This window comes from Phocoena sinus, chromosome 20 (genome assembly GCF_008692025.1).
Source record: "Phocoena sinus isolate mPhoSin1 chromosome 20, mPhoSin1.pri, whole genome shotgun sequence".
In the NCBI taxonomy this organism is placed as follows: Eukaryota; Metazoa; Chordata; class Mammalia; order Artiodactyla; family Phocoenidae; genus Phocoena; species Phocoena sinus.
Window position 1 is genome coordinate 9,306,678 of NC_045782.1, and position 22,460 is coordinate 9,329,137.

The 22,460-nt window shown below is 50.5% G+C and overlaps 1 protein-coding gene and 1 long non-coding RNA gene across 10 annotated transcripts in view; one reads left to right on the forward strand and one right to left on the reverse strand.

The window, feature by feature from the left end:
• LOC116745603 overlaps nucleotides 1-22,460 on the forward strand; it is a 63,316-nt gene that overhangs the window by 743 nt on the left and 40,113 nt on the right. Inside the window, exons 2-3 of one of the 3 annotated variants that reach the window (XR_004347496.1) lie at nucleotides 1,641-1,721; nucleotides 1,901-2,042. This is a non-coding gene — a long non-coding RNA (uncharacterized LOC116745603). Of the gene's footprint in view, nucleotides 1-1,640; nucleotides 1,766-1,900; nucleotides 2,043-22,460 lie in introns of those variants that run through there. The other 2 variants (XR_004347498.1, XR_004347497.1) reach the window with 2 other exon arrangements.
• On the reverse strand, nucleotides 1,054-13,672 carry ALOX12 (arachidonate 12-lipoxygenase, 12S type). Of its 7 annotated transcripts, none has more exons than XM_032616445.1 (15): nucleotides 12,860-13,666; nucleotides 11,762-11,963; nucleotides 10,389-10,470; nucleotides 10,180-10,302; nucleotides 9,960-10,063; nucleotides 9,546-9,706; nucleotides 8,749-8,832; nucleotides 8,521-8,664; nucleotides 7,530-7,739; nucleotides 4,908-4,994; nucleotides 4,517-4,686; nucleotides 3,903-4,024; nucleotides 1,947-2,047; nucleotides 1,654-1,824; nucleotides 1,054-1,536 (listed from the first exon to the last, which is right to left on the reverse strand). In XM_032616445.1, exons 1-15 carry the CDS (start codon nucleotides 13,283-13,285, stop codon nucleotides 1,357-1,359), a joined length of 2,367 nt encoding a protein of 788 aa, XP_032472336.1. In that variant the 5' UTR covers nucleotides 13,286-13,666; the 3' UTR covers nucleotides 1,054-1,356. The 7 variants fall into 7 exon arrangements, with proteins under 7 accessions (XP_032472336.1, XP_032472338.1, XP_032472337.1 ...); XM_032616447.1 differs by having other exon boundaries at nucleotides 12,558-12,982; XM_032616446.1 differs by lacking the exon at nucleotides 8,749-8,832 and having other exon boundaries at nucleotides 12,860-13,665.

The following is a 22,460-nucleotide window of genomic DNA, read 5'->3' on the forward strand; positions in this document are numbered from 1 at the left end:
GGATCATACCGTCCAAAAAAAAAGTTTGTATACCTCACTGGTGAAAAACAGATTTGTAATAATTATTCAGGGAAATAGTGGTGTTTGAAGAACACAGTTTTGCACTGAGTATGTTGTACCCATTCTAGTGAGGACAGTGGTCATGGCGTAATTGAGAGGGGTCACTTTGATCCCAAGACCCCAGAACCAGACAAATACTGTCAGTGGTTAGCATAGCTTTGTGGTATTTTTCCATTTATTTTGTGCAGATTGTACTTAAAAGGGTCGTGAAAGAGAACTTGGAACCTGGGAAACACTTAGAGACCCCAGAGTACTGAAGAGCCTGGGATAGCGGCCTTGAGACATTATTTCGTGTCTCTCTCTTTTTTTTTTTTTTTTTTTTGCGGTACGCGGGCCTCTCACTGTTGTGGCCTCTCCCGTTGCGGAGCACAGGCTCCGGACGCGCAGGCTCAGCGGCCATCATGGCTCACGGGCCCAGCCGCTCCGCGGCATGTGGGATCTTCCCGGACCGGGGCACGAGCCCGCGTCCCCTGCATCGGCAGGCGGACTCTCAACCACTGCGCCTCCAGGGAAGCCCTCTTGTCTCTTTTGTTTGAGACTGTTTGGAAGGAAGCCATTTGGGGGTGAAAGTTTTTATTTTGCCTTAGGGGCACCATTCTCATTCAGGGACTTTTGGGGTAGGTGTGTGAATAGGAGACACAGGGGTGGAGAGAAAGTTGCCAAAGAGTCAGGAATTTTTAATTTGGCCAGGCATGAAGCCAAGCTCCTGGGAAAGGAGAATTAGTTGAGGTAGTCGATTTCTCCAAGAAATCTTCCTCACCCTCTCCACCCACCCCACCATTCTCTGGATGTTTTGCAAGTAAGGTCAGTGCCTCAGGCTACGGCAGGGTACCGTTGTGCAGGTACTGCCCCAAATCCAGGGCCAAATCCAGCCTGCAGCCTGTGCACATCCCTGTAGCAAAGCACAGGGTTTTGTTGTGTGTTTTTGCATTTTAAAATGGTTGACTAGACCAAAAGGAGGATGTTTTGTGACACAGGAAGTTCATATTTCACTCTCTGTAAATAAAGTTTTATTGGAACACAGCATTCATTTACACGGTGCCTGTGGCTGCTTCCATGCTACAATAGGAGAGTTGAGTTACTGTGACAGACTGTGTGGCCTACAAACCCTAACATATTATCAGGCCCTTTACAGAAAAGTAAAGGCCCTTGGGCTCATGGGATGCAGATGCGGGGGGTTTAATTGGGGGAGGAAATAGAGCCTCTGCAGCAGAGACTAGGAAACCGTGAAACTCAATATGGAACTGTCAGTCCCAGAGCTGATCTGCAGTCTTCCCGGTGGGGGTGTCCCAGAGCTCAGATAGTGATGCTGTTCTCGATGAGGCTGGGCTTTAGGTATTCATAGGGCAGGTCAAGTTGCTCATTCCGGGCTGTAATCTCCCTTTCCAAGTTTTCCAGATCTGTTTGGAATTGGTTTAGTATAGACTTGGCCTTGGGGTCTGAGAAATACTTTTCTTTGTGATGCCCCAGAGGCACCTAAGAAAGAACAAAGGATCAGTCAGTTTTGAGTCAGACACACCTAGAGCCTAGCCCTTCACTCTTCTATTTCCCTTCCAACTGTCATTTCTCCCTTTCCCCAGGGTCCTCTCTTACCATGTCTGGCTGGCGGCGCGCCAGATGCCATGTGACGACCATTTGAAGACAGGCCTGTCGGACATCAGGTAGTGAGCCCATCACCGTGGCCATTGTCACATCTTCCTTGGTGGTAGGTGGGGGCATCCGCATTGTGCATGGGGCATTAGGGACCCAGGCATACCAGTCCAGCTGGGGGAAGAAACTGCAACCCTAGGATCCTGGTACTTAGGGTTTGAACCCCCATCTCTCCCTTGGGCATCCCAAGGTCCAGACACTTGCCTTCAAGGACCTGGGCTTTCAGCTCTCCATACCTGGCCCTGGTTGATGGCCCCATGCTGAGCAGTGCACGTGAAGACACACATGGTAAGGAAATGGCAGAGTTGATTCTGGGACTGGAAGGAGATGGGGAAACCTGGGCAGGAAAGAAACAGGATTTAGAGGCTACAGTCTGAGAAGAGAGAAATAAAAGCCGAAGACTTGGGATGTCTACATTTTGGAATTGATTGTTGTTTGTTTAGTTCATTTATTCAAATATATTTGCATCAGACATGGATTTCAATTCAGATTCAAGTAATATAGTTGGGTTACCTTAGGCCAATTACTTAATCTCTCTGAACCTCAACCTCTTGACCTGTAAAGTGTAGATGATACCTATTTTATAAATGAGATAATCACCTGGTGTGGAACAAGTTCTCAATAAATAATAAGTATTGTTATTTTGGAAGGGTTGGGGGCTGAAAAGTTCTGAGTGATCAAAAATCCTCTGCCTCAAAAAGTGGTTGAGAATTTAGGGATGCTTCCTCCTATTCCCAGGTAGGGAATTACAAGTGTCTGAATTATAATGTGAAGGATAAGCGAAGTCATAGATTTATAGGGTCATAGCCAAGAGAGGCTTTCCGCAAAGAGTATGTCAGGCCATTCAATTCACAGTGGAGGTGGGGGGTTCAGAGACCCAGAAATCCTGTCAGGTAAGTGGAACAAATATAATCACTTCCCTTTTGTAGATTAAAAAAAAAAAGAAAAACCAAAGACCAGAGAGATTAAACTGCTTGTCAGGACTGCATAATTGGGAGAAGGCAGAGGCTGATCTTGAACTCGGGTTCCTGACTGCTAATCTCAGGCCGTTTTTAGCACACTTTCTCCAAAGAGTCTTTTGGGAAAGTGAGGCGAAGGTGAGCTATGAGAACTGAAGGACAGTGGAGGAAGAGAGAATGAGAGGCACTTAGTGGAGGTTAAAGTTCACATGTGGATGTTTATTTTCATTTTCCAAAGGTAGATACTGGTTGGGGAAAAGATGGCCCGGGAGAGGAGGGGTCTCCTGGTAGCATGTGGAGCCCAAGGGACATACCGAGATGTACTAGAGAAAGTTTGGTCCTGGAAGGGGGGTGGTGCAGACACAGATTCCCTAGGGAGACGCTCCCTCCAGAGGGCGGGTGTTGTGTTACTGCTCACGGCACCCTCAGAGGCCGGCCATAGCGGCTCCCCAGCAAATGTTTGTAGTTGTCCCACAGAGGCAGAGATGTTGGTGCAAAGTATGAGGGGCGGGGACGCAAGGACAATTTGGAGCAGAGTCCAGGCTGGCCCACGTGTGAGAGAAAGAGGAGGAGGAATCTAGGAAGAGCTCAAGAAAGGCTGTTTCTTCCCCAGAGGTTAGAATGCAGTTGGGGTGCTAAAGACGGTGGCTGGATCCTAGCAGCGGTGGGGAGAGGCTGGATTGGCCAAAGAAATGTGAGCCCCAAGGGGCAGGGCACCGAGTTCAGGGTTGAGCCAAAGCGCGCAGAGCACTGTGTTTGCATCTAGAAATGACCTTGCACTGTGGTCAGTGTGCAGTAGGCCTGGACTTTCCATGCGTGTGCTGGACAGTAGCAAGCAGGAGGAGAAGAGGGAGAACAGAAGGGGTCATTACGGGCTTTGGTGGAAGAATCTTCCCATTTATATCCTCAAGTAGGAATAGACAAGCATGAGGAGAGAATGTGAGCCCCAGCAGGGCCTGGGCAGATCCCTTGCTGGCTCAGGTTCTGGCCCTGTGGCATCACATGATGTGGCAGGTTAGGGGATGGGGTGGAAGTAAAGGTTGATGGCCAGGGTCTCTGCGGAGGATGATCCCGGGGTATCTAGAATTGTCCTGAGTCTTAGGAGGTGGGAATGGGATTCAGATGTTTGACGTGTGGAGGGAGAGGGGGTGGCATGAGGGGTTGGGGTCCTGAACCCAGACTCTGCTTGGGCAGAGTGTCCAAGGAGCTCCTGTCCCTGGGGAGGGCTCTCACCTCGGTTCTGGGCCTGGCACAGCCCCACCTCAGTGATCTCCCGACACCAGGCCTGCAGCTCAGGGTCCCCTCTCACGACGTCATCCCCGTGGTAGAAAAGGTGGATGATCCCCTCCACGTAGCTGCCCAGGGGAGAAGGGAGGTGAGCTCCTTGAGAGGAGAAAGCTTCGGCCTTTGACCCCTGCACTTTTCCATGGTCTCTGCCCAGCTGACTCTCAATATGTCTGAGTATAGATTCTTCAAGACCTGCCTTTTGGGTCATTCCCAACTCTTTCTACAAACTAGTCTAGAGAGGAAGGACACGTGGGTCATTAGTTCTACGAATCCCTGTACATGGTTGACAGCCATTCTCCCTGACAAAACCCCTGATTTTTCCAGATCCCTTCGCCTCCCAGTCCACAGCTTTCCCAACGTAGGTTCTCTGTCCCCAGCCTTCTCCGTCTCAGGCCGTACGCACTGACTCATGCTTCCTCATCTCTCCCCAGGATCCAGTCCTTTGCTCCTCTTGTCTGGACCTTCTTGTTTTCAGGTTCCTTTTGCCCCATGCTGACCTCAGGCCAGAGCCTCACTCGCCCTCTCCCCTGCCGCATTTCTCGGCTCCCCGTCTCACCCACCGGGCAGTGATCTCCCAGAGCCGTAAAGCATCGCAGGCATAGAGAGCACCCGGGGTTCCCAGCAGGCCGCGGTCAGCCAGATTGTTGGGAGGACAGAGGGAGCAGTAGGTCAGCTGAGCCAGGGCCCGGCGGAGCAAGTGCACGTGGCCCCCTCCACCGGTGCTCACTGCCTGGGACAAGAGAGATGCGAGGCCTTGAGGAGGAAGCCAGCACGCAGTATATAAGGGGTTCAGGTGTGGTATTTTCACATTTAGAGACATAGATATAAAGGGACAGGCTCATGGGTTTAAGGGTCAGGACATTCACCCAGGTTGGTCTGGGATCTTGAAAGTGGCAGGAAATCGTAGAGAGTCAGATGGTGAGGCAGCCCCGTGCCCCATCCCCTCCTTACCTTATCAAATATACCTCCGTCTGAGAGGAGTTGGGTCCTTCCCCGGGTGTTGATTTCCATCGTGTAGCGGATGTGTGGGATCAGGAGCTGGGATGGGGGAGATTAGAGCGGGGGGGTTTATGGAGGACATGCTTGGGTCCTTCCTTGTAGGCAGCATGGTGCCTACTCTTGATGCTTTCCTCCCTTGACAGGAAATGTTGGTAGGACATGCAGGTGAGCACCTGGCAAGGCGAACGACTGAACTGTGTTTCAGCCGGGGGCCCCGCCTGACCCCCAAGCCTGGCCCTCTCTTCCTGCTTCTGTGATCACTCACTCTCGTGATCTTTTCGCCCCTGTGAGTCAGGCTCTGGAGCCAGACTGACCTGGGTTTCACTCTACACTTCAGCGCTCACTTTGATACTCATCCAAGGTACCAGACCTTCTAAGTGCTGACCTGTCTATCTCCTGTCTAGCCCCTCGTCTGTCAACAGCGGGTGATAATAGGGTCTTTTGTCTCAGGAGGCTGCGGTGATGCTTATGGGAGTGATGTATGAAGAGTTTTTAGTCCACACAGAAGCCCTTAGATACTAGCTGTTATCGCTTATCTTTATGATTTCCACCTGGGGTGTAGGTGGCCTTTGAGAATCAGCCCCTTTTAATTTGCTTTTATACTCTGTCACTTACAACCTCACAGCTTAAATTAGCCTCTCTACTTGTTACCAAAGCCACACCTCCACCCCCTGGTCGCTTCACTGTTGGTTTTTTGGGGGGTGGGTTCCCTTAGGGAGATAGAGGAGCCATACTGAGCCACGTATGTAAGCAGCAGAGCGGCTGTCGTCAAATCTCCCCCCACCCCCAATTAGGCAGTGAGGTCCCGTCTATACTTTATAGCTTTTCAAGAAATGGCTTTTCCTTAGCTATTAAAAATGGCCATCTCATCCTCACATGTATTTCCTTTTATCTCGGACTATTTTGTCTTCATTTATACCCAGTTTATATACAGGTTTCACGTAGCATTGGTATTTATCTGAGCTGTTGCTGGACACAGGATGTGAGGCAGAGATAACTCTGGTGCCAGGAGGTCAAAGCAGCTCACATTGGACTGAAACTTTTCACAAAGTTCATGAAAGGTGCTGAGTGTGTCATGGAAAGCCCAAAGTCCACATGAGGAGCAGAGATACCTTGGGACAAACAACTCTTAACAAATCATTGCAAGAACTAATTTTTTCTAGCTTTTAGCCTGTGTCACACTATTAGGTCGTTTCAGCCTTCAGCAACCCCACGATGGGCCTCCTGTCATCCCCATTTAGACCTGAGGACACTGAGCTCACGTCTGGGAAGCACAGAGGTCAGGATTCAGGCTTCAGACCCTGGCAGTCCGAATCCAGAGCCTGTGCAGGTCACCTCTGGGACATTGCTGGCCTGGCTCTCCTGAGTGTACTGATAACGATGCAGCTGTTTGCCGTGACGCTGCTGTGGGAATGGAGATAGTTGGGCAGAGGGCTGAACTCGTAAAGGGGGGTTTTCAGTGTGCCTAGAGGCTTAGCCTCTTCAGGGTGAGCAGGAGACGGAGGTGCAGGAGCACCGTGAGATCAGTAAAATCCAAGATGCTGTTCATCACACGGGTCTCCATCTTGTCTGTGTCACCCCAGACTCGGAGAGGCCACAGCTACTGTTGGCCAGGCTTGGGGGTCAGGCGGGGCCCCCGGCTGAAACACAGTTCAGTCGTTCTCCTTGCCAGGTGCTCACCTGCATGTCCTACCAACATTTATGACTCCCTGTACCTCAAACTGAACCTCATTTTTGCTTCCCAACTGGCTTCTCTCCTGGCTTCCCTGTTTCTGACAATTGCTCTGGTTCATAAGCTTGTATCAGGTTCATCCCTTCTCTGTCTCGTTCCCTATATCTAAAGTGTCATCAAGATTTTGAGGACATTTTTACTCAAGCACAAGCCTTATGTCACTGCCTTCTGCCGAGCAATAGATGCTGCGCTCACTCTTTCATAAAATGACAGGATTTCTAGATCAGTCTGCAATACCCACCCTTGGGCTTCTGGGTGTTGCAGGAGCTTAGACCTCTGACCTTTCTGTCTCCGGTCTGATATCCAGGCTTGCCGCAGCTACTATTCCCTCCCTTCCCCAATTCTGATTCTGCTGTGCCGCTCTCCTTGCCTCTTGACCTGCTCCTACTTAGCACACTCAGTTGGGGTGGAACATACTCCATCAGTACTCTAGTGTTTATCGCTGTCTCTTGTGGTTTCAGATTCTAGATCCAGCTGTTGTTCTCTGGGTAGTTCTTATGGGCACCACTTGTCATTCTGGCTAAATCGTAAATCTCCTAAGGCAGGATCAAGGCTTTTGTTTTACTAGCAATATTCCAGCTGTACTCTAGGCCCATTGCTAGATTGTCAGATCTCTGAGAATTTCAGAGGGTTTCCTTAGTAATATGTCCTGAAGAAACCTTAAGTGACTTGACTTAATTAAACAAGTCTCAAAATATTGATGCAGTCTTCCTTCTGTTCTCACCTCTTTCTTTCACAGAGTGATAAAAATTCTGTTTTGCTGCTGCAGTATCACTTGATACTGGGCTGTTTCCTTCCTCTGGGGTCTGAGTGAAGGGGGACATGGAGGGTAGAGGTTGTACCTTGAAGACCGGGTGCAGCCCCGGGAGGCACCTCATGGTGGCCACAGCAATGACCTCAGCCAGCAGGTGGGTGTTCAGCAGATGATATTGGAGCTGGTGCAGTTGGAAATCTGAATTTCGGGCCCAGCACTTTGCCAGGAGCCAGGCAAGTGGAGGATCTGAGGGCAGGAACAGTGGTGGGGTCGGAGAGCTGGGGCTGGGAGGCTGGATCTGGGAGAAAAAGAGAAATTAAACCCTCATTGAACTCCCACTTTATGTGTGACATTATGGCCAGCAGTCTTGGGGAAACAGATGAGTAAGTACGATTATCGCGTCCAGGAGGTATAATCTAGGCCTCTCCCACCCTGCCTCTCACTAGCTGTGGCACTGTGCGAGCACCATGGTCGTCGGGTTGAATGCAGGGGAGTCTGAAGCAGGGAGTCCAGGGAGGAGATCCTGGCAGTGGTCTGGGAGAAACGTGATGGGGGTCTGAGTTATGGTGGGGGATGGAAGGGGAAGCTGGGTGTGGGAGATAATTGACAGTATTTGTTAACTAACTATTGAGACCAGTGGGAGAAAAGAGAGGGGACTGAGAGATTAAATAGCGATTCTCAGAGTATGTTCCCAAGCTAGCGGCATCCGCATCGCTTTGGAACTTGTTAGAACTGCAAATTCTCAGTCCCCATCCCAGACCTACTGAATTGGAAAGTCTCATGCTGGGACCCAGCAAGCTGTGTTTTAACAAGCTGTCTAGGTGATTCTGATACACACTAAAGTTAGAGAACCATCGGGTATAGGACGAGAACTCCAAAAGGCCATTATGACTCTTGAACAAGTCCTGCCAGTTGGGTGAGTCAGGAGAAACCAGGCTTTAAGCGGAGTGACACGAGAACATGTCTCACTGTGTGAGGATGGAGTTTGGGAGTCAAGAGCCAGGGGGCTGGTTCCTCGGGAGCAGAGGCGGAGGTGAACAGAAAGCAGTGTTGGGAGGCGGATGCTGAGGGCGCCCCACCTGGATGACCATGGGTAGCAGCTTCCCACTGGTGTCCATCTTCAGCATGACGAGGGGGGCAGCCAGGTACTGCTTCTCTCCTCGGATCACATTGGCTGGAATTCCATCCAGGAGAATGAAATCAGCCTCAAACAGGGAACTGTTCTGGGAAAAGGAGGAATGTCTCCATCGTTAGAGTTCGAAGTCTAACCCGAGAGGGCCAGGGCAAAGGGGGAAGACATTCAAGACCTTTATCTGAATTCTTGCCATCATCCTATGTCGGTTGCAGAGTCCTATCGGCAGAACCAGAGCATCTGGCCCGATTCCTCTCATCTTAAGTGAAGAAACAGCCTAGTGAGGGTAGACATCTTGCCCAGGGATGTGTGGTGGCAGATCTGATTTTAGAACCAGGCCTGCTCAGTCCCGTGTGCAAGCTGTCCCCTTGTCGAGATGGCCAGGTCTCTTCCCCACTATCCCTCGATGATCTGAACACCTTGTGTTTAGCTGTCACCAGCTCAGCAAATGCTCTTTCACTCCCTAAAACTCACCTTCTCTGCCAAGTAATCCACAGAGGCTCCCCTGCCCAGCCCTGCTGCAGAGTCCAGCGCACACGTGCACACGTGCACACATGCACACGGCATGCTCACATCCTGCCTCGCTCATCCTCCTCACATGTAGCTCACCTCTTCCAAACCCAAGTAACCCCTGCAGTTCTCCCCATCTGATGGCACATTTTCTACCCTTCTCCCTGCCCATGAACACTGCTGTCCAGAGCACTGACGTCAGCCAGGGAATGTCATTGTCCCTGCTGACACCTCTGGCCCCATCTGCACCCTGGGAATCTACCCTGTTTCCCCTCTACACCGGGAGCCTCTCATAATTTTCCCTACATACTTTATCACCTCTAGGTTTTTCTAGCACTGGAGTCTGGACCAAGGGTCTGTAGGTTACCACAGCCTCCCTTCCTTGACTCATCTTTGGTCCCTGCCCTTCACTACTTCTGGCCACACCGCCAAGGAGAGAACAACACAGGGTGGGAGGGGTACCTGGAGTTCTTTCTCCAGCTGGGTCCGTAGCTCCTCCATCCCCGAGGGCAGCACTAGCCGGGAGGGCAGAGAGGTGCAGCGTCTCAACAGCATGGGATTGGTGCCATTGAGGAACTGGTAGCCAAACAATTCATCGTCCTGCCAACGCTGGCGAACCTTCTCTGTGGGGTTGGGGTGGAGTGTAGGAGGAGGATGTTTACACAGCCGGGATGTCCCTCCTCCAGGCCCTACCCCAGTGATCCAGGCACGTGACCATCCCACATCCAGCCCCTGCCTTTTCATCTGGGGCCTCTGAGAAATGACCCAGCACAATATATTCTCATCTGGGAGGTCTTGTGAGGGGCTGTGGGGTGTGAAGGTCGGGTCATCAAAAGGGGCCATCAAGGGGTTATAGAGACCTGGGGAACCACTGACCAGCCAGGGTATTCTTCTGGCCCCAGAAGATGTGATCAAAATCCTCAAAGCGGTTCCAGGAGCTCAGGAGGGTGTAAACATGTTTGAGGACCATCTCCAGAGCCCTAGGACAGGAATCGAGCCATGAACCCATTTGCCAATCCCTCAGCCGCTCACCATTGACCACCGTTTTTGGATCTCCCAGCCCTTTCCCCGCTCTGAGCTCCAGGCCTGTTCTCACCCTGCCTTCAGTGTCCACTCAAAGTCCAGCCTCTTTTCCTCGTGGAATCTCATATTGGCAGGTAGATCGTCCTCACAGCCCGCAGCTATTGTCAGGGGTAACCCTTCCTTCTGTGTGGCCCAGCTAGGAGATGGGGACAAGGCTTCAGGGAGGGTGTCCAGGTCAGTGACGGGGGGTACCACTGAGAGGCCCTGTAGGTGGGTGGTCACCAGTATATCTGACGTCTTTCTTTCAGTTCCTTCTCTCGATGTTTCTGGAACACGTCCAATGCGTCGTCTCCTGCCAGGCGGGCTGGGGAGACATTAAGACAATTGGCCACGGTTTGTGTGGTCCTGTGCTGTCCTCTGCTCGTCCTCATCTTCCTTTCCGCCATCATAGGCCATGTGTTCAGTCAAGCTCTGTTGCTTTTATCTCTGGCCTTGCCTCACTCCATCGATTCCTGAGACACATTTATCTTATCATTGCCAACTTTGCACTCTGGGTTTTGCTAATCTCAACCCTCGTCTCTTGTCTTGAGACAACAGTCTCATGTTTGACACCCTTTCTTGTCCCTTAACTCGTCTTTCCCCACCTGATCCTATTTCATCAGTATCTATGGTTGGAAAAAATCACCTTAAGTAAGGTGATAAAATCTTGGGAATTCCCTGGTGGTCCAGTGGTTAAGACTCTGTGCCTCCACTGTGCCGGGGGGGGGGGGGGCGGGGGGGGGGGCACAGGTTCAATCCCTGGTCAGGGAACTAAGATCCCACGAGCCATGCGGCATGGCCAAAAAAAAAAAAGGTGATAAAATCTCAATCACTCATATGCCCATACCTATTTTCTACTATATATTGCTTTGGTTAATTTCTCATCTCCTGACCCTCACCTACCACACCTCAACTGTCCTCAAAAGGCTTTAGGAACAGCTGTTTGCTTTCTTTCCCTGACTTCACTCTTCTGAGATTTACCATCAGAGTCTATATTATCAACTTGTTCCTGTTCTTATCCGCATTTATACTCACCTGTCTCAAAGTGATGTATTTCGTGTTTCCATCCTTAATTGCCCTTGCCCTCATTTGCTTCTGTAATCATCTTTCTTACTTATTTCCCACGGTAACAAATTATGTATTTGCTGTCCTCATTCATTCCCACCCACCTGTCAGTGTGCACCCTCTCCCTCGTGGTTTTCTTCCATGTTTTCCCAACCAAATCAGCTCTCCAAGTCATATTGCTTATTGTTTCCCTTAGCTGCCTCCTCTTAGGGGTCACCCCCATCCCCTACTCCATGTGCTACCCTTACCTGCCCTGCCCTAACTTGTTCCTGTTTCCCATCATTGCGGCGGCTCCCATCCCATGTCCTCATCTTCTTGGAGGGTGGGATCTGCACATCACTTATGTCCCTGTCCAGCCCCACTTGCAGCCTTTTTTATTCTGTGTATAAATTTGGTACTTTATAACTTTTTTCCAATGTCCTGTCTTCTCCACACTTAACCTGCTGAACACTCACTTTCATCAAGGCCCTCTGACCCTCCGCAGCCCTCCCCCACCCCTTCCCCAGCAGTTCCCCAGGCCCTGCATCCCCTCTCCCGACACTGCCCCTCACCGGTGCCCTCGGGCAGGCACAGCACACTGTCGGCCTGCACCCAGCTGTAGCACGGGAAGGTGGCCTCCTGGAAGGCTACAGGGCCCTGCACCGTGATGTGGTCGCAGAACCATGCGTTGTCCACCAGGGAGTGGTGTTTGCGCAGCTTCACGAACTGCAGTGGTCCCAAGTCCTCGGGAATGTCATGCTCAAACTCCTCCTCCTGTGGGATCAGAACCTGGAGACTTAGTAGCAGGGTCCCAGGAGAGGCCGTTTTGCCTGCCGGGGGTGGGGGTGGGGGTCAGAGGTGCGGTGGGGACAGGATTGGAGGGACCTTTGTGGAGCCTCCGTTGACAAGGCCTCCAAAGACAGCCTCCCTCGTTCCCTCCTCCGGACATCTGCGCGGTGTGTCTGACGCCCCATTGCACCCGGAGGAAGAGGGAGCGTGGCGCGTGGCCCGCAGTGTCTTGAATTGATGTCTGAGTATCAGCACCTTCATCGGTCCTTTAACTGAGCTCTCCCCGCCCCCTCATTCCTAGGAGCGTCCCACTTGACTTCTGATCCTATATTGACACTGGCCTGGGGTCATTTGGAGAAGGAGTTGGAGGCTGCGAGGACCAGGGCCGGCGGGAAGGGAGAAGGGGTATGCGCTCAGCCCGGGTCCTGGTTCCCGATCCTCTCCTGGCCCAGCCGCCCGGGCGTCCCAACACCTGGAAGTCCCAGCAGGCACGGTTCCGCAGTCGTTTCGCCCTCGGATCCCGCCCCTCGCCGGCCTCCCGCGTCCCGGCCGGGGTCTGTCCCCGCTCCGCCCGCTGACCTGGCCCCGCGCCGGCAACAGCTGCAGCTCCAGCTCCGTCTCCCCGCGCGCCCCGACCAGCCACAGCTGCACGCGGTTGTGCGACCCGGCGAAGAGTGCGGCCCCGGTGGCCACGCGGATGCGGTAGCGGCCCATGGCAGCCCCGGCGGCTTAGGCGAAGGGAGCCGGATGGGGCGCGCTTCTCGGGGTCGCCGGCCGGTATCGAGGCGCCTCAGGTCCCGGGCCTTTAAAGAGGGGCCCGTGTCCCCGCCCTCCTCACCACTTTCAGACGCTCCCAGTCCCCGCCCCAGACTAGCCCGAACCTGCGAGCCGCTGAGCCGGTTGCGGGGAAGGGCCGTCCCTCCCGGGCCGAGTGGAGCTGTGGGGCGATGAAGGGGCCTCCGCCTGGGTGAGGCCGAGAGCATGGAGGCGCTCGGGGTTTCTCTGGACCTCCGGGGGAGGCCTGGGGCCAGGCGCCTCGGGGTTGAAGGCAGCAGGATGAGGACACTTCCTGAGGTCTCCCGGCCTTTAGGAGAGCTAGGAGGAAGAGGGGGTGAGTCAGTCTTCCAAACGCAGGAGAAAGCCTCCGCTTTTCTGGGCTGGGACCCGGGAAAGACCATGGGCTGAGCCCTGGAAGGCTGGCCTGCTAGGCTGTGCTGGGCCCATGCGGAATGTCCTGCTCTGGACCCAGTGCAGCCCGGTAAGTCTTCAGTTCCTGATTTATACCTCATTTGAGCCCAGTCCTTCATTAAATGACCAGAGGTGCCCCAGGCTGCCTAAAACCTGGAAAAGTAACAGCTGAAAGACTTGCCCCCTCACCTCCACCCCCAACCTCATATCAAACACGGCTGGATTAGGACCCTGGGCACACCAGATACTGAGGGAGGCCCAACTGAGGCAGGGCAGTGAAAGCCTCCTTTTGTCCAACCTTCATAGTGGCTGCTGAGAATGTTAGGGACCAGGTGTTAGGCCGCAGTATGGAGTCACTTAGGGGACCTAGCATCTGTGGGCAGTTACCATGGACTTTGTCCCTTCCAAATGAATGCAGCCTCTTTCCCTTCTGTAGGTTCCAGGTAAATTTTTATTCCGGCCTCACTGACCGTGGTGCCTGCTTTCCCCACCAGAATTCAATTTCCTTCTAAAAAAATTAGGTGTAAAGATTTTATTAGTCATGAAGTTCTACTTCTTTCGTCTTCCCTCTTGTCTTTGTACTGCTCACTGCCCCCCCCCTTCCCCCCCAACTATTTCCTGGTCCTTTGTGGCACTCCAGGGCAGGAAACCAGGGAGCAGCGGTGGGGCCAGTGCTGGTTAAGGACTTTGTAAATGTCAGAAGGATGATTCAGGGCTCAGGCTTTACCACCCACCCAGGAAGCCTCTTGCAGGTCCCTCTCCAGGTCTTCTTGACCCAAGTCATTCTAAGCATCTGGCTCACAGTGGATGTGTTTGGCAGCTGGGCTAGGCCAGGGCAAGGTAATTCTGCTTTCTTGAGCCAGACCCTCAAAAATGACTTGACATGTTGGTCATTGGTGGGAATGAGGGATTCCAGTCCTGCCTCCCAGCCTGCAAACCTTACGGAAGTGTCTGATCCTTACTGAGTGCCCTTCCCCTTCTTATCTTCTGGGCCCACTCCTGCTTACTACATCCTCAGTGTTCAGGGCTGGTGTCTGCCATATGCTGGCCCCCAATGTCCTCCATTTTGGGATATCCTGTAGTATCCAAATGGAGTGGCTCACATTCCCATCTTATGGAGTAGCTGAATCTGGCCTTTCCACACACACCCTTCAAGGGTCACTTTTAGCTAGAAAAGAGAGTTTGCATCATACCTACTTCCAAAACCAGTCCAAACTTCAGCCTGCTTCTCTGCTGTTCTGTGATACCTTTTCTGCCCACTGGAGAGTTCTCAGAGGCAGGGTGGGGGGTGAATAATTAAGAACAGTAATCCAAACTACTACATAGCTAATTAAGTTAATGTGTAAAACACTTAGAACGATGCCTGACAGTAGTCTCTGTATGTATATGCTGCTATTATTTACATTTTGGAAACAATTTTCAGTTGAATGTCAGCGTCACGCTTAGAAATTCCTCTGTCTCTCCCCACTGGTTTTCCATGTCCGTCCCATTTAGGGGTCTTACATCTCAAGACCTTCCCACTTTTTTTTTTCCTTTTTAAGCACATGCATTATGTTGGGGAATATAATTAAAAACAAAATTTCCCAACCCAGGAAAACCTCTCCACAAAGGTAGTGGAGAAAAGAAAGCAGTTTTATATTTGAATAAGCATTACCAGAATGTGATGTGCATCACAGGCCATCTGCTAAGAGATTGTAGAGATAAAGTATCCCACCCTGTTATAGAGCCAAACAGATACAGCCATTACACGCATGTTCTCAAGATAAACAGTAACTAGTCCTCAAGTAAGAGGCTTGAGAGCACCATTTGTCACACACGTTCATCCTAACTTTACGGTAATTGGTGATCCTTTGTGTTATTAATAGGCTTAATTGCAGGAAAAACAAAGTATCTTTATGACAGGAGGTAGTTTTGCAACTTGGAGCAAGGAGCCCACCTCAGTTAGGATCCTACACTCCCATAGGAACTGGGAGATAGGGGTGCTCTCTCTCCTAATATTTCCATTTCGAAGAGATGGCTCCCAGGGCCTTGGGAGAGACATCCCTGGATCCTAAAGCTGCACGAGGCTGATTTAGCTTCTAAAAAGACTTACAGACATTTCAAAGAGGCAGAGAAAGAGCTTACAAGTTTTCCAAAGTTAGTGCTCTAAGAAAGGGGTGGAGGGAGAAGTCTCTTATTTTCAACAGGGAGAATTAAGCCTCTTATTTTAAAATGTTTATTGGTCTGTACAATTACCATTTTGTTCTTCTGTTTACCACAGGAAGGACCAGGGGTGGGGTTTTGCTGGGCCCTTTGCAGTAGGGAAGCCCATGTGTACACCCCAAAGCTAGACTCTCCTCTTCTTCTATACTTCCAGGGCCCTGTTTTTCATCCCACATTCCCATGACCTCTCTTTACAGAATAATTTAATAGCTTTTTTTTTTTTTTTTCTGGCCGTGCCCTGCAGTATGCAGGATCTTAGTTCCCCAACCAGGGATTGAACCTGTGCCCCCTACAGTGGAAGCATGGAGTCTTAACCACTGGACCACCAGGGAAGTCCCAGATTCAACTTCTTGATCAAAGCTTCTCTCACTAGGTTGGGCTTCCCTGGTGGTGCAGTGGTTGAGAGTCTGCCTGCCGATACAGGGGACACAGGTTCGTGCCCCGGTCTGGGAAGATCCCACATGCCGTGGAGGGGCTAGGCCCGTGAGCCATGGCCGCTGAGCACGTCTGGAGCCTGTGCTCCGCAACGGGAGAGGCCACAACAGTGAGAGGCCCGTGTACCGCAAAAAAAAAAAAAAAAAAAGCTTATCTCACTAGGTTATACCCCAGGGGCTGTGGGTGAGGGGGATGGACCTTGCATTTCATAGCCGAAAAGTCTTGTTAAAGTGTTCTAAACACAAGAATAATTTCACCCCCTTCCTTTCTCCTGTGCCAGTGTGGCTCAGACTTAGGTCAGCTGGAGGATAACTCCACTGCCCCCGCTATATGAGTGTTTGGAGCCCATATTTGGCACAGGGCTAGAGAAATTTGTGTTTGTTCCTTGAGGACAAATTGGACATACAAACACGGCTTTATAAACTGTGTAACTTTAAACTAAACATAGGCTCTGATTTCAGGGTAGACATATCACATGTTTTTCCACTTAGTAATTTGAGTACCCCCTGCCCCTATGTGCAGGAAGCCCAGCACTCCCCACCCCGACCCCGCTCTGAGTGCTGTTACTTGCTTCTGTTCTTGTTCACTGGTTGAACTAGGGAAACATTGTTCCTACACAATCTGATGGGTCATTTTCTAGTGCCACGGGGACCACTGCCTAGGCCACAACAGTGATGCACACTCGGGCTTCCCAACTCGTAGTTCAGCGGTCCCCAAGCTTTTTGGCACCAGGGACCGGTTTTGTGGAAGACAGTTTTTCTTTTTTCTTTTTTTTTTGCGGTACGTGGGCCTCTCACTGTTGTGGCCTCTCCCATTGCGGGGCACAGGCTCCAGACGCGCAGGCTCAGCGGCCATGGCTCACGGGCCTAGCCGCTCCGCGGCATGTGGGATCTTCCCGGACCGGGGCACGAACCCGTGTCCCCTGAATTGGAAGGCGGACTCTTAACCACTGCGCCACCAGGGAAGCCCGGAAGACAGTTTTTCCACGGACCGGGGTGGCGGGGTGGGGAGATGGTTTCGGGAGGATTCAAGCACGTTACGTATATTGTGCACTATATTTCTATTATTATTGCACTGTAATATATAATGAAATCATTATACAACTCACCATAATGCAGAATCAGTGGGAGCCCTGAGCTTGTTTTCACTTGCTACTCACTGATAGGGTTTTTTTTGTTTTCTTAAAATTTATTTATTTTATTTATTTTTGGCTGCGTTGGGTCTTCGTTGCTGCACACGGGCTTTCTCTAGTTGCGGCGAGCGGGGTCTACCCTTCGTTGCAGTGTGTGGGCTTCAGTAGTTGTGGCTTGCAGGCTCCAGAGCGCAGGCTCAGTAGTTGTGGCATGCGGGCTTCAGTAGTTGTGGCTCACGGGCTCTAGAGCGCAGGCTCAGTAGTTGTGGCGCACAGGCTTAGTTGCTCTGCGGCATGTGGGATCTTCCCAGACCAGGGCTCGAACCCGTGTCCCCTGCATTGGCAGGCGGATTCTTAACCATCTGCGCCACCAGGGAAGTCCCTACTGATAGGGTTTTGAAGTGAGTCTGCAAGCAATTGATTTATTATGGTCTCTGTGCAGTCAGACCTCTCTGCTAAGGGTAATCTGTATTTGCAGCTGCTCCCCAGCGCCAGCATCACCGCCTCAGCTCCACGTCAGTCATCAGGCATTACATTCTCATAAGGAGCACACAACCTAGATCCCTCGCATGCACAGTTCACAGTAGGGTTTGCTCTCCTATGAGAATCTAACGCCGCTGCTGATCTGACAGGAGACGGAGCTCAGCCGATAATGCGAGCGATGGGGAGTGGCTGTAAATAGAGATGAAGCTTCACTCGCTCGCCCAGCCACCACTCACCTCCTGCTGTGCGGCCTGGTTCCTAACAGGCCACGGACAGGTACCGGTCCGTGGCCCGGGAGTTGGGGACCCGTGTCTTAGTTCACACAGGTTTGGGCAGGGTCCTCCAGTGTGACTATGGTGCCAAGGGCCTGGGTCAGGGCCATGTCCAGCCTCAGCCCCTTAAACCTTTAGGCACTGGTATTGAGCCTGGCCATTTGACCAGATGACTTTGCTCACAGAGGCTTCCCTTTCGGGAACTTTAGGGTTCTTTCCTCCTGTCGGATCTCTGTTAGAACCTTCTCAGTCTCTCAGAGATAACTTACTTAATATTAAACAGTGTGAAAAAGAATTCCAGTCTCACTCTCTTTCCTACCGGGTAGTGTCTTGGGCCCTTGAGGTCCATTTGCCCCGTCCTCCTCATCCACCAGCTCTGCCGACCAAGGGAGTATTGGGGTAGGGGTGGGAGATGGGGAGGGTGTGATGGGAAGGAGAGAGCCTTTGTGGGACCTCAAAGGGTGCTGGAGAGGGGACACTTAAGGCTCAGAGGAGAGTCAAAGAAGGTTTGCTCCCAGGGAGCTATGTACCTACAGAGAGAAGAAAACTGGCAGATCCTTGCCCCCTTGCTGCCTGTCCCACTCTTCCTCCCACCTCTGCCACCCCGATCCTAAGTCAAGCCCAAAGAGTCTTCTCAGTTTTCTGTGGGTTCATGGAATCATCTTCAATCATGAATACACTTCTAGGAGTGGCTGGCTCTGGTTGTTTAAAAAATCTGTACCATACTGTACACTTTGCCCTGCAGCTTGCATTTCTCACTTAAGAGATCTGTTTCATGGACATTTCTGTAGTTCAGTAGTTATACCTTGGACTCATTCTTTTCTTTTTTCTTTTTTTTTTTTTTTGCTGTGCTGTGCAGCACGTGGGATCTTAGTTCCCCGACCAGGGATCAAACCTGTGACGCTGCAGTGGAAGCTCGGAGTCCTAACTACTGGACCCCCAGGGAGGGAATTCCTTGGACTCGTTCTTTTAACAGCTGCATGGTGCTCCACAGTGGTTTTAACCACTCCTCTGCTGATGATCTTTCAGTTTCCACTTTTTCTGACATACGATACATGCTACAGAGGGCATGTTTGTATTTTTTTTTTTTTTTTTTTTTTTTTTTTTTTGCGGTACGCGGGCCTCTCACTGTTGTGGCTCTCCTGTTGCGGAGCACAGGCTCTGGACGCACAGGCTCAGCGGCCATGGCTCACGGGCCTAGCCCCTCCACGGCATGTGGGATCTTCCGGGACCGGGGCACAAACCCGTGTCCCCTGCATCGGCAGGTGGACTCTCAACCACTGCGCCACCAGGGAAGCCCTCATGTTTGTATTTATATCCTTATGTACTTGGTGGTTTTATTTCTATGGGTTTGAGTCCAAGAAAAGGTACAAAGGATAAAACACCACCAAATAAAAAAAAAAAAAAACAAGAACAAAATAAAACGAATAGATAAAAGCAGTCCACAGAGCCGAGTGTCTTTTCTTGTCAGGCAGAAGAACCCACCAGGGGAGACACTGACTGACTCTTTCATGGAGGGGCATAAGTCAGGGATTTCTAACTGCTAGAAAGGGGCTGTTCATAATGTTTATGCTGATTAAAAGTTGCAAGCTTGTACCCTGGAGAGACCAGAGAGAGTCCACAGGTTTGTACACAGTTGGTGAAGACAAGTCCCATCATTCCAAGAGAGTCTTAAGTTAGGTTCACTAAGGATTGGGCATAGCAGTGTTACTCAATATTCATAACCATTTAAAATCTTCGGCTGGTTAGAAAGAGTTGTGGTGAAACACAGCATTCAGTTTTGGTATTTCCTAGGCAGGTGCTGGTAAGATTTCTTTTACATGGGATTGCTGGGTGGAAGAGTATGTGTGTGGGAGGGGCGCAGAGTTCATTTATGATATTATGGAGAACAGGTTCGGTAGAGAGACAGAGGCAGAATGCAGATCAGAGTGTGGTATGCCCTTCGAGAAATAAGGCTGGGAAGGGAACAGAGAGGGGGCCATGGCTGGAGATGGGTGACCAGTAGGCACCATGAGAGGTAGAAGTTGAGATGCCGGAGAATGGGATTGTTAAGTGTTGAGGGGAAGACCCCGAGGGAAGAAATAAAATCCAGAAAACGTGGGGAGGAACTGGCTGTAGATCATGGATGCTCACAGGGGGTGGGGCCACAACACTGTAGACATTACAATGGTGTGTGGCCCTTCGAAGGGCCACATACACAAACAGATACACCAAGGTATTAAAATCTCATGTAGTAGGGGCAGAAAGCAATCAGGAAATAAAGGTGTCTTAAAGGCTTTGTAAAGGGGCAATCATAGAAAAAAAGGTAGAGAGACATGACTTGGGGTGTGATTTCCCTAGCAGTACTCTGCTTGGTTGCTGATACAAGACAAATCAAAGGTTGGAATCATCCAGAACATTATTCTGAGGCTCCGTCTGGCAGAGGCTGATGTGAGCCCCTCCCTCGTTCTTATCTCCCCAACATCAGTGGTAGAACAGGTATGGACCCACACTTGTATGTTACCAGTTAGCATATTACGTAAACATGGTGTTAAGAAAGGCCTCCTAGATTCCCTTTCCATGAGATTGACATCTTGAAACTACTTGGATTTACTTGTTCTGAAGCTGGCTCTTCTCAACATTTCTGTAAAGAGGTTGAGAGGTTAATCCTGGGCCTTCCTGCAGACCCCACTGCTAATCTCTGTTTCTCAGGGATCCAATCTCCAACCCCTGGCCTCTCTTTTCAGGACTGAACTGCAAGGCCAGACCCATGGAGTCTCGGACTTCTCACTCCATCTTAGAGAAACAAAGGTTAAGGGACAAATGAGTTGTGGGGTTCATCAGAGGGTACAAGGGATACACAAATTCTACTCCTTCTGTGGGATCCCTGCCAACATCCCTAAACCAGCCTAAACTCTTTGTTCTAACGTTTACCTTATAATCCTGTAGTATTCAGATCTCTTAATCACACTGATTTCCAGATAATTTTCATGTCTTATCTACTGCTGATGAAGCTCTTTGCTCTACCCTGTGTTGAACCATATTTAAAAGCAATCACGGGCTTCCCTGGTGGTGCAGTGGTTGAGAGTCCGCCTGCCGATGCAGGGGACACGGGTTTGTGCCCCGGTCCGGGAAGATCCCACATGCTGCGGAACAGCTGGGCCCGTGAGCCATGGCCGCTGAGCCTACGCGTCCGGAGCCTGTGCTCCGCACTGCAACGGGAGAGGCCACAACAGTGAGAGGCCCGCGTACCGCAAAAAAAAAAAAAAAAAAAAAAAAAAAAAAAAGCGATCACTAGGGACTTCCCCGGTGGTCCAGTGCTTAAGACTCTGCGCTCCCAGTGCAGGGGGCCTGGGTACCATACCTGGTCAGGGAATAGATCCCACGTGCCCTAACTAAAAGATCCTGCATGCCGCAATTAAGACACGGCGCAGCCAAATACATAAACATACAAATAAATAAAGTGATCACTAACCCAAAGCTGTTCCATGTAACAGATTTGTACTGAGGGTTTGAAAAGGCAGTAGCCAGGGCAGGGACTAGGGTGAGGTGAGTGAGGCACGTACCTTGGGTGCAGCATTTAAGGTGCACTCCAAAACCCGGTAATCAAGGTAAATAGTATTTTAATGAAATATTTGAAAAAATAAAAATTAATGCAAAAAATCCACAATCAACAAAATATTAAAATTTTAAAGACAGGATCAGTTGTAAGACTTAATATTAGGCATCCACATATATTCTGAAAAAATTTTTTAAATAAATTTATTTATTTATTTATTATTTTTGGCTGCGATGGGTCTTTGTTGCTGAGCACCAGCTTTCTCTAGTTGCGGGGAGCGGGGGCTACTCTTTGTTGTGGTGCACAGCCTTCTCATTGCGGTGGTTTCTCTTGTTGCAGAGCACAGGCTCTAGGCGTGGGCTTCAGTAGTTGCGGTTCACGGGCTCTAGAGCACAGGCTCAGTAGTTGTGGCACACGGGCTTAGTTGCTCCATGGCATGTGGGATCTTCCCGGACCAGGGCTCGAACCCATGTCCCCTACATTGGCAGGTGGACTCTTAACCATTGCGTCAACAGGGAAGTCTGCTGAAAATTTTTGCAATTGTTTCTGCCACCAGAAATTGCTCTCTGGCTAACTTGACCCCCAGTACCCTCATACCCAACCCAGGATTAATGGGGGCCGTTTGCTTGCTTCTCATACAGATTTTCAATCAGTCTTACTGTGTTCAGTCTTACCTACACCCCTGTCTTCAGGGGTCATTGGTACTCTAATTTCTGAGCCTTTCTGGGGATCTGTGCTGATTGCCCCATGCACACCCTGGAGCCATTTGATATTTTTTCTTAATCATCCATTATTTTATTTATTCTTTATTTTAAAAAATTGGACTATAGTTGATTTACAATGTTGTGTTAGTTTCAGGTATACAGCAAAGTGATTCAGGGGTGTGTGTGTGTATTTTTCAGATTCATTTCCATTATGGGTTAAGTTTGCTGTAGGAGGGTGGACTCCAGCATCTATCAGTTCATCATCTTGTAATCAGTATTGTGTATTTATTCTCTACCAAATCCCCCAGTAGCGATGACCAAAAAGGTATTTTAAAACAGTCTTGTGATTCTTAAACTCTGATCAAAGAAGCAAAAAGTAGTTTAACCAATATATCCTGTTTTACCAGTTTGTTACAAAATTAGGTTACACCCTTTTCAATTTTTTTTTTTTTTTTTTTTTTGGCCACACCACTGCATGGCATGCAGGATCCTATTCCCGGACCAGGGAATCCTATTCCCAGACCAGGG

Bases quoted from the DNA above. Each gene is read 5' to 3' on its own strand.
- ALOX12 (XM_032616445.1), bottom strand. From the start codon at position 13,285: ATGAAGGACTGGGCTCAAATGAGGTATAAATCAGGAACTGAAGACTTA. The intron at 10,064-10,179 runs GTGAGAACAGGC...TTCCTGTCCTAG, and splicing joins GAGTGGACACTGAAGGCAGG to GGCTCTGGAGATGGTCCTCA. The intron at 4,995-7,529 runs GTACAACCTCTA...CCCCCATCCCAG, and splicing joins GGCTGCACCCGGTCTTCAAG to CTCCTGATCCCACACATCCG.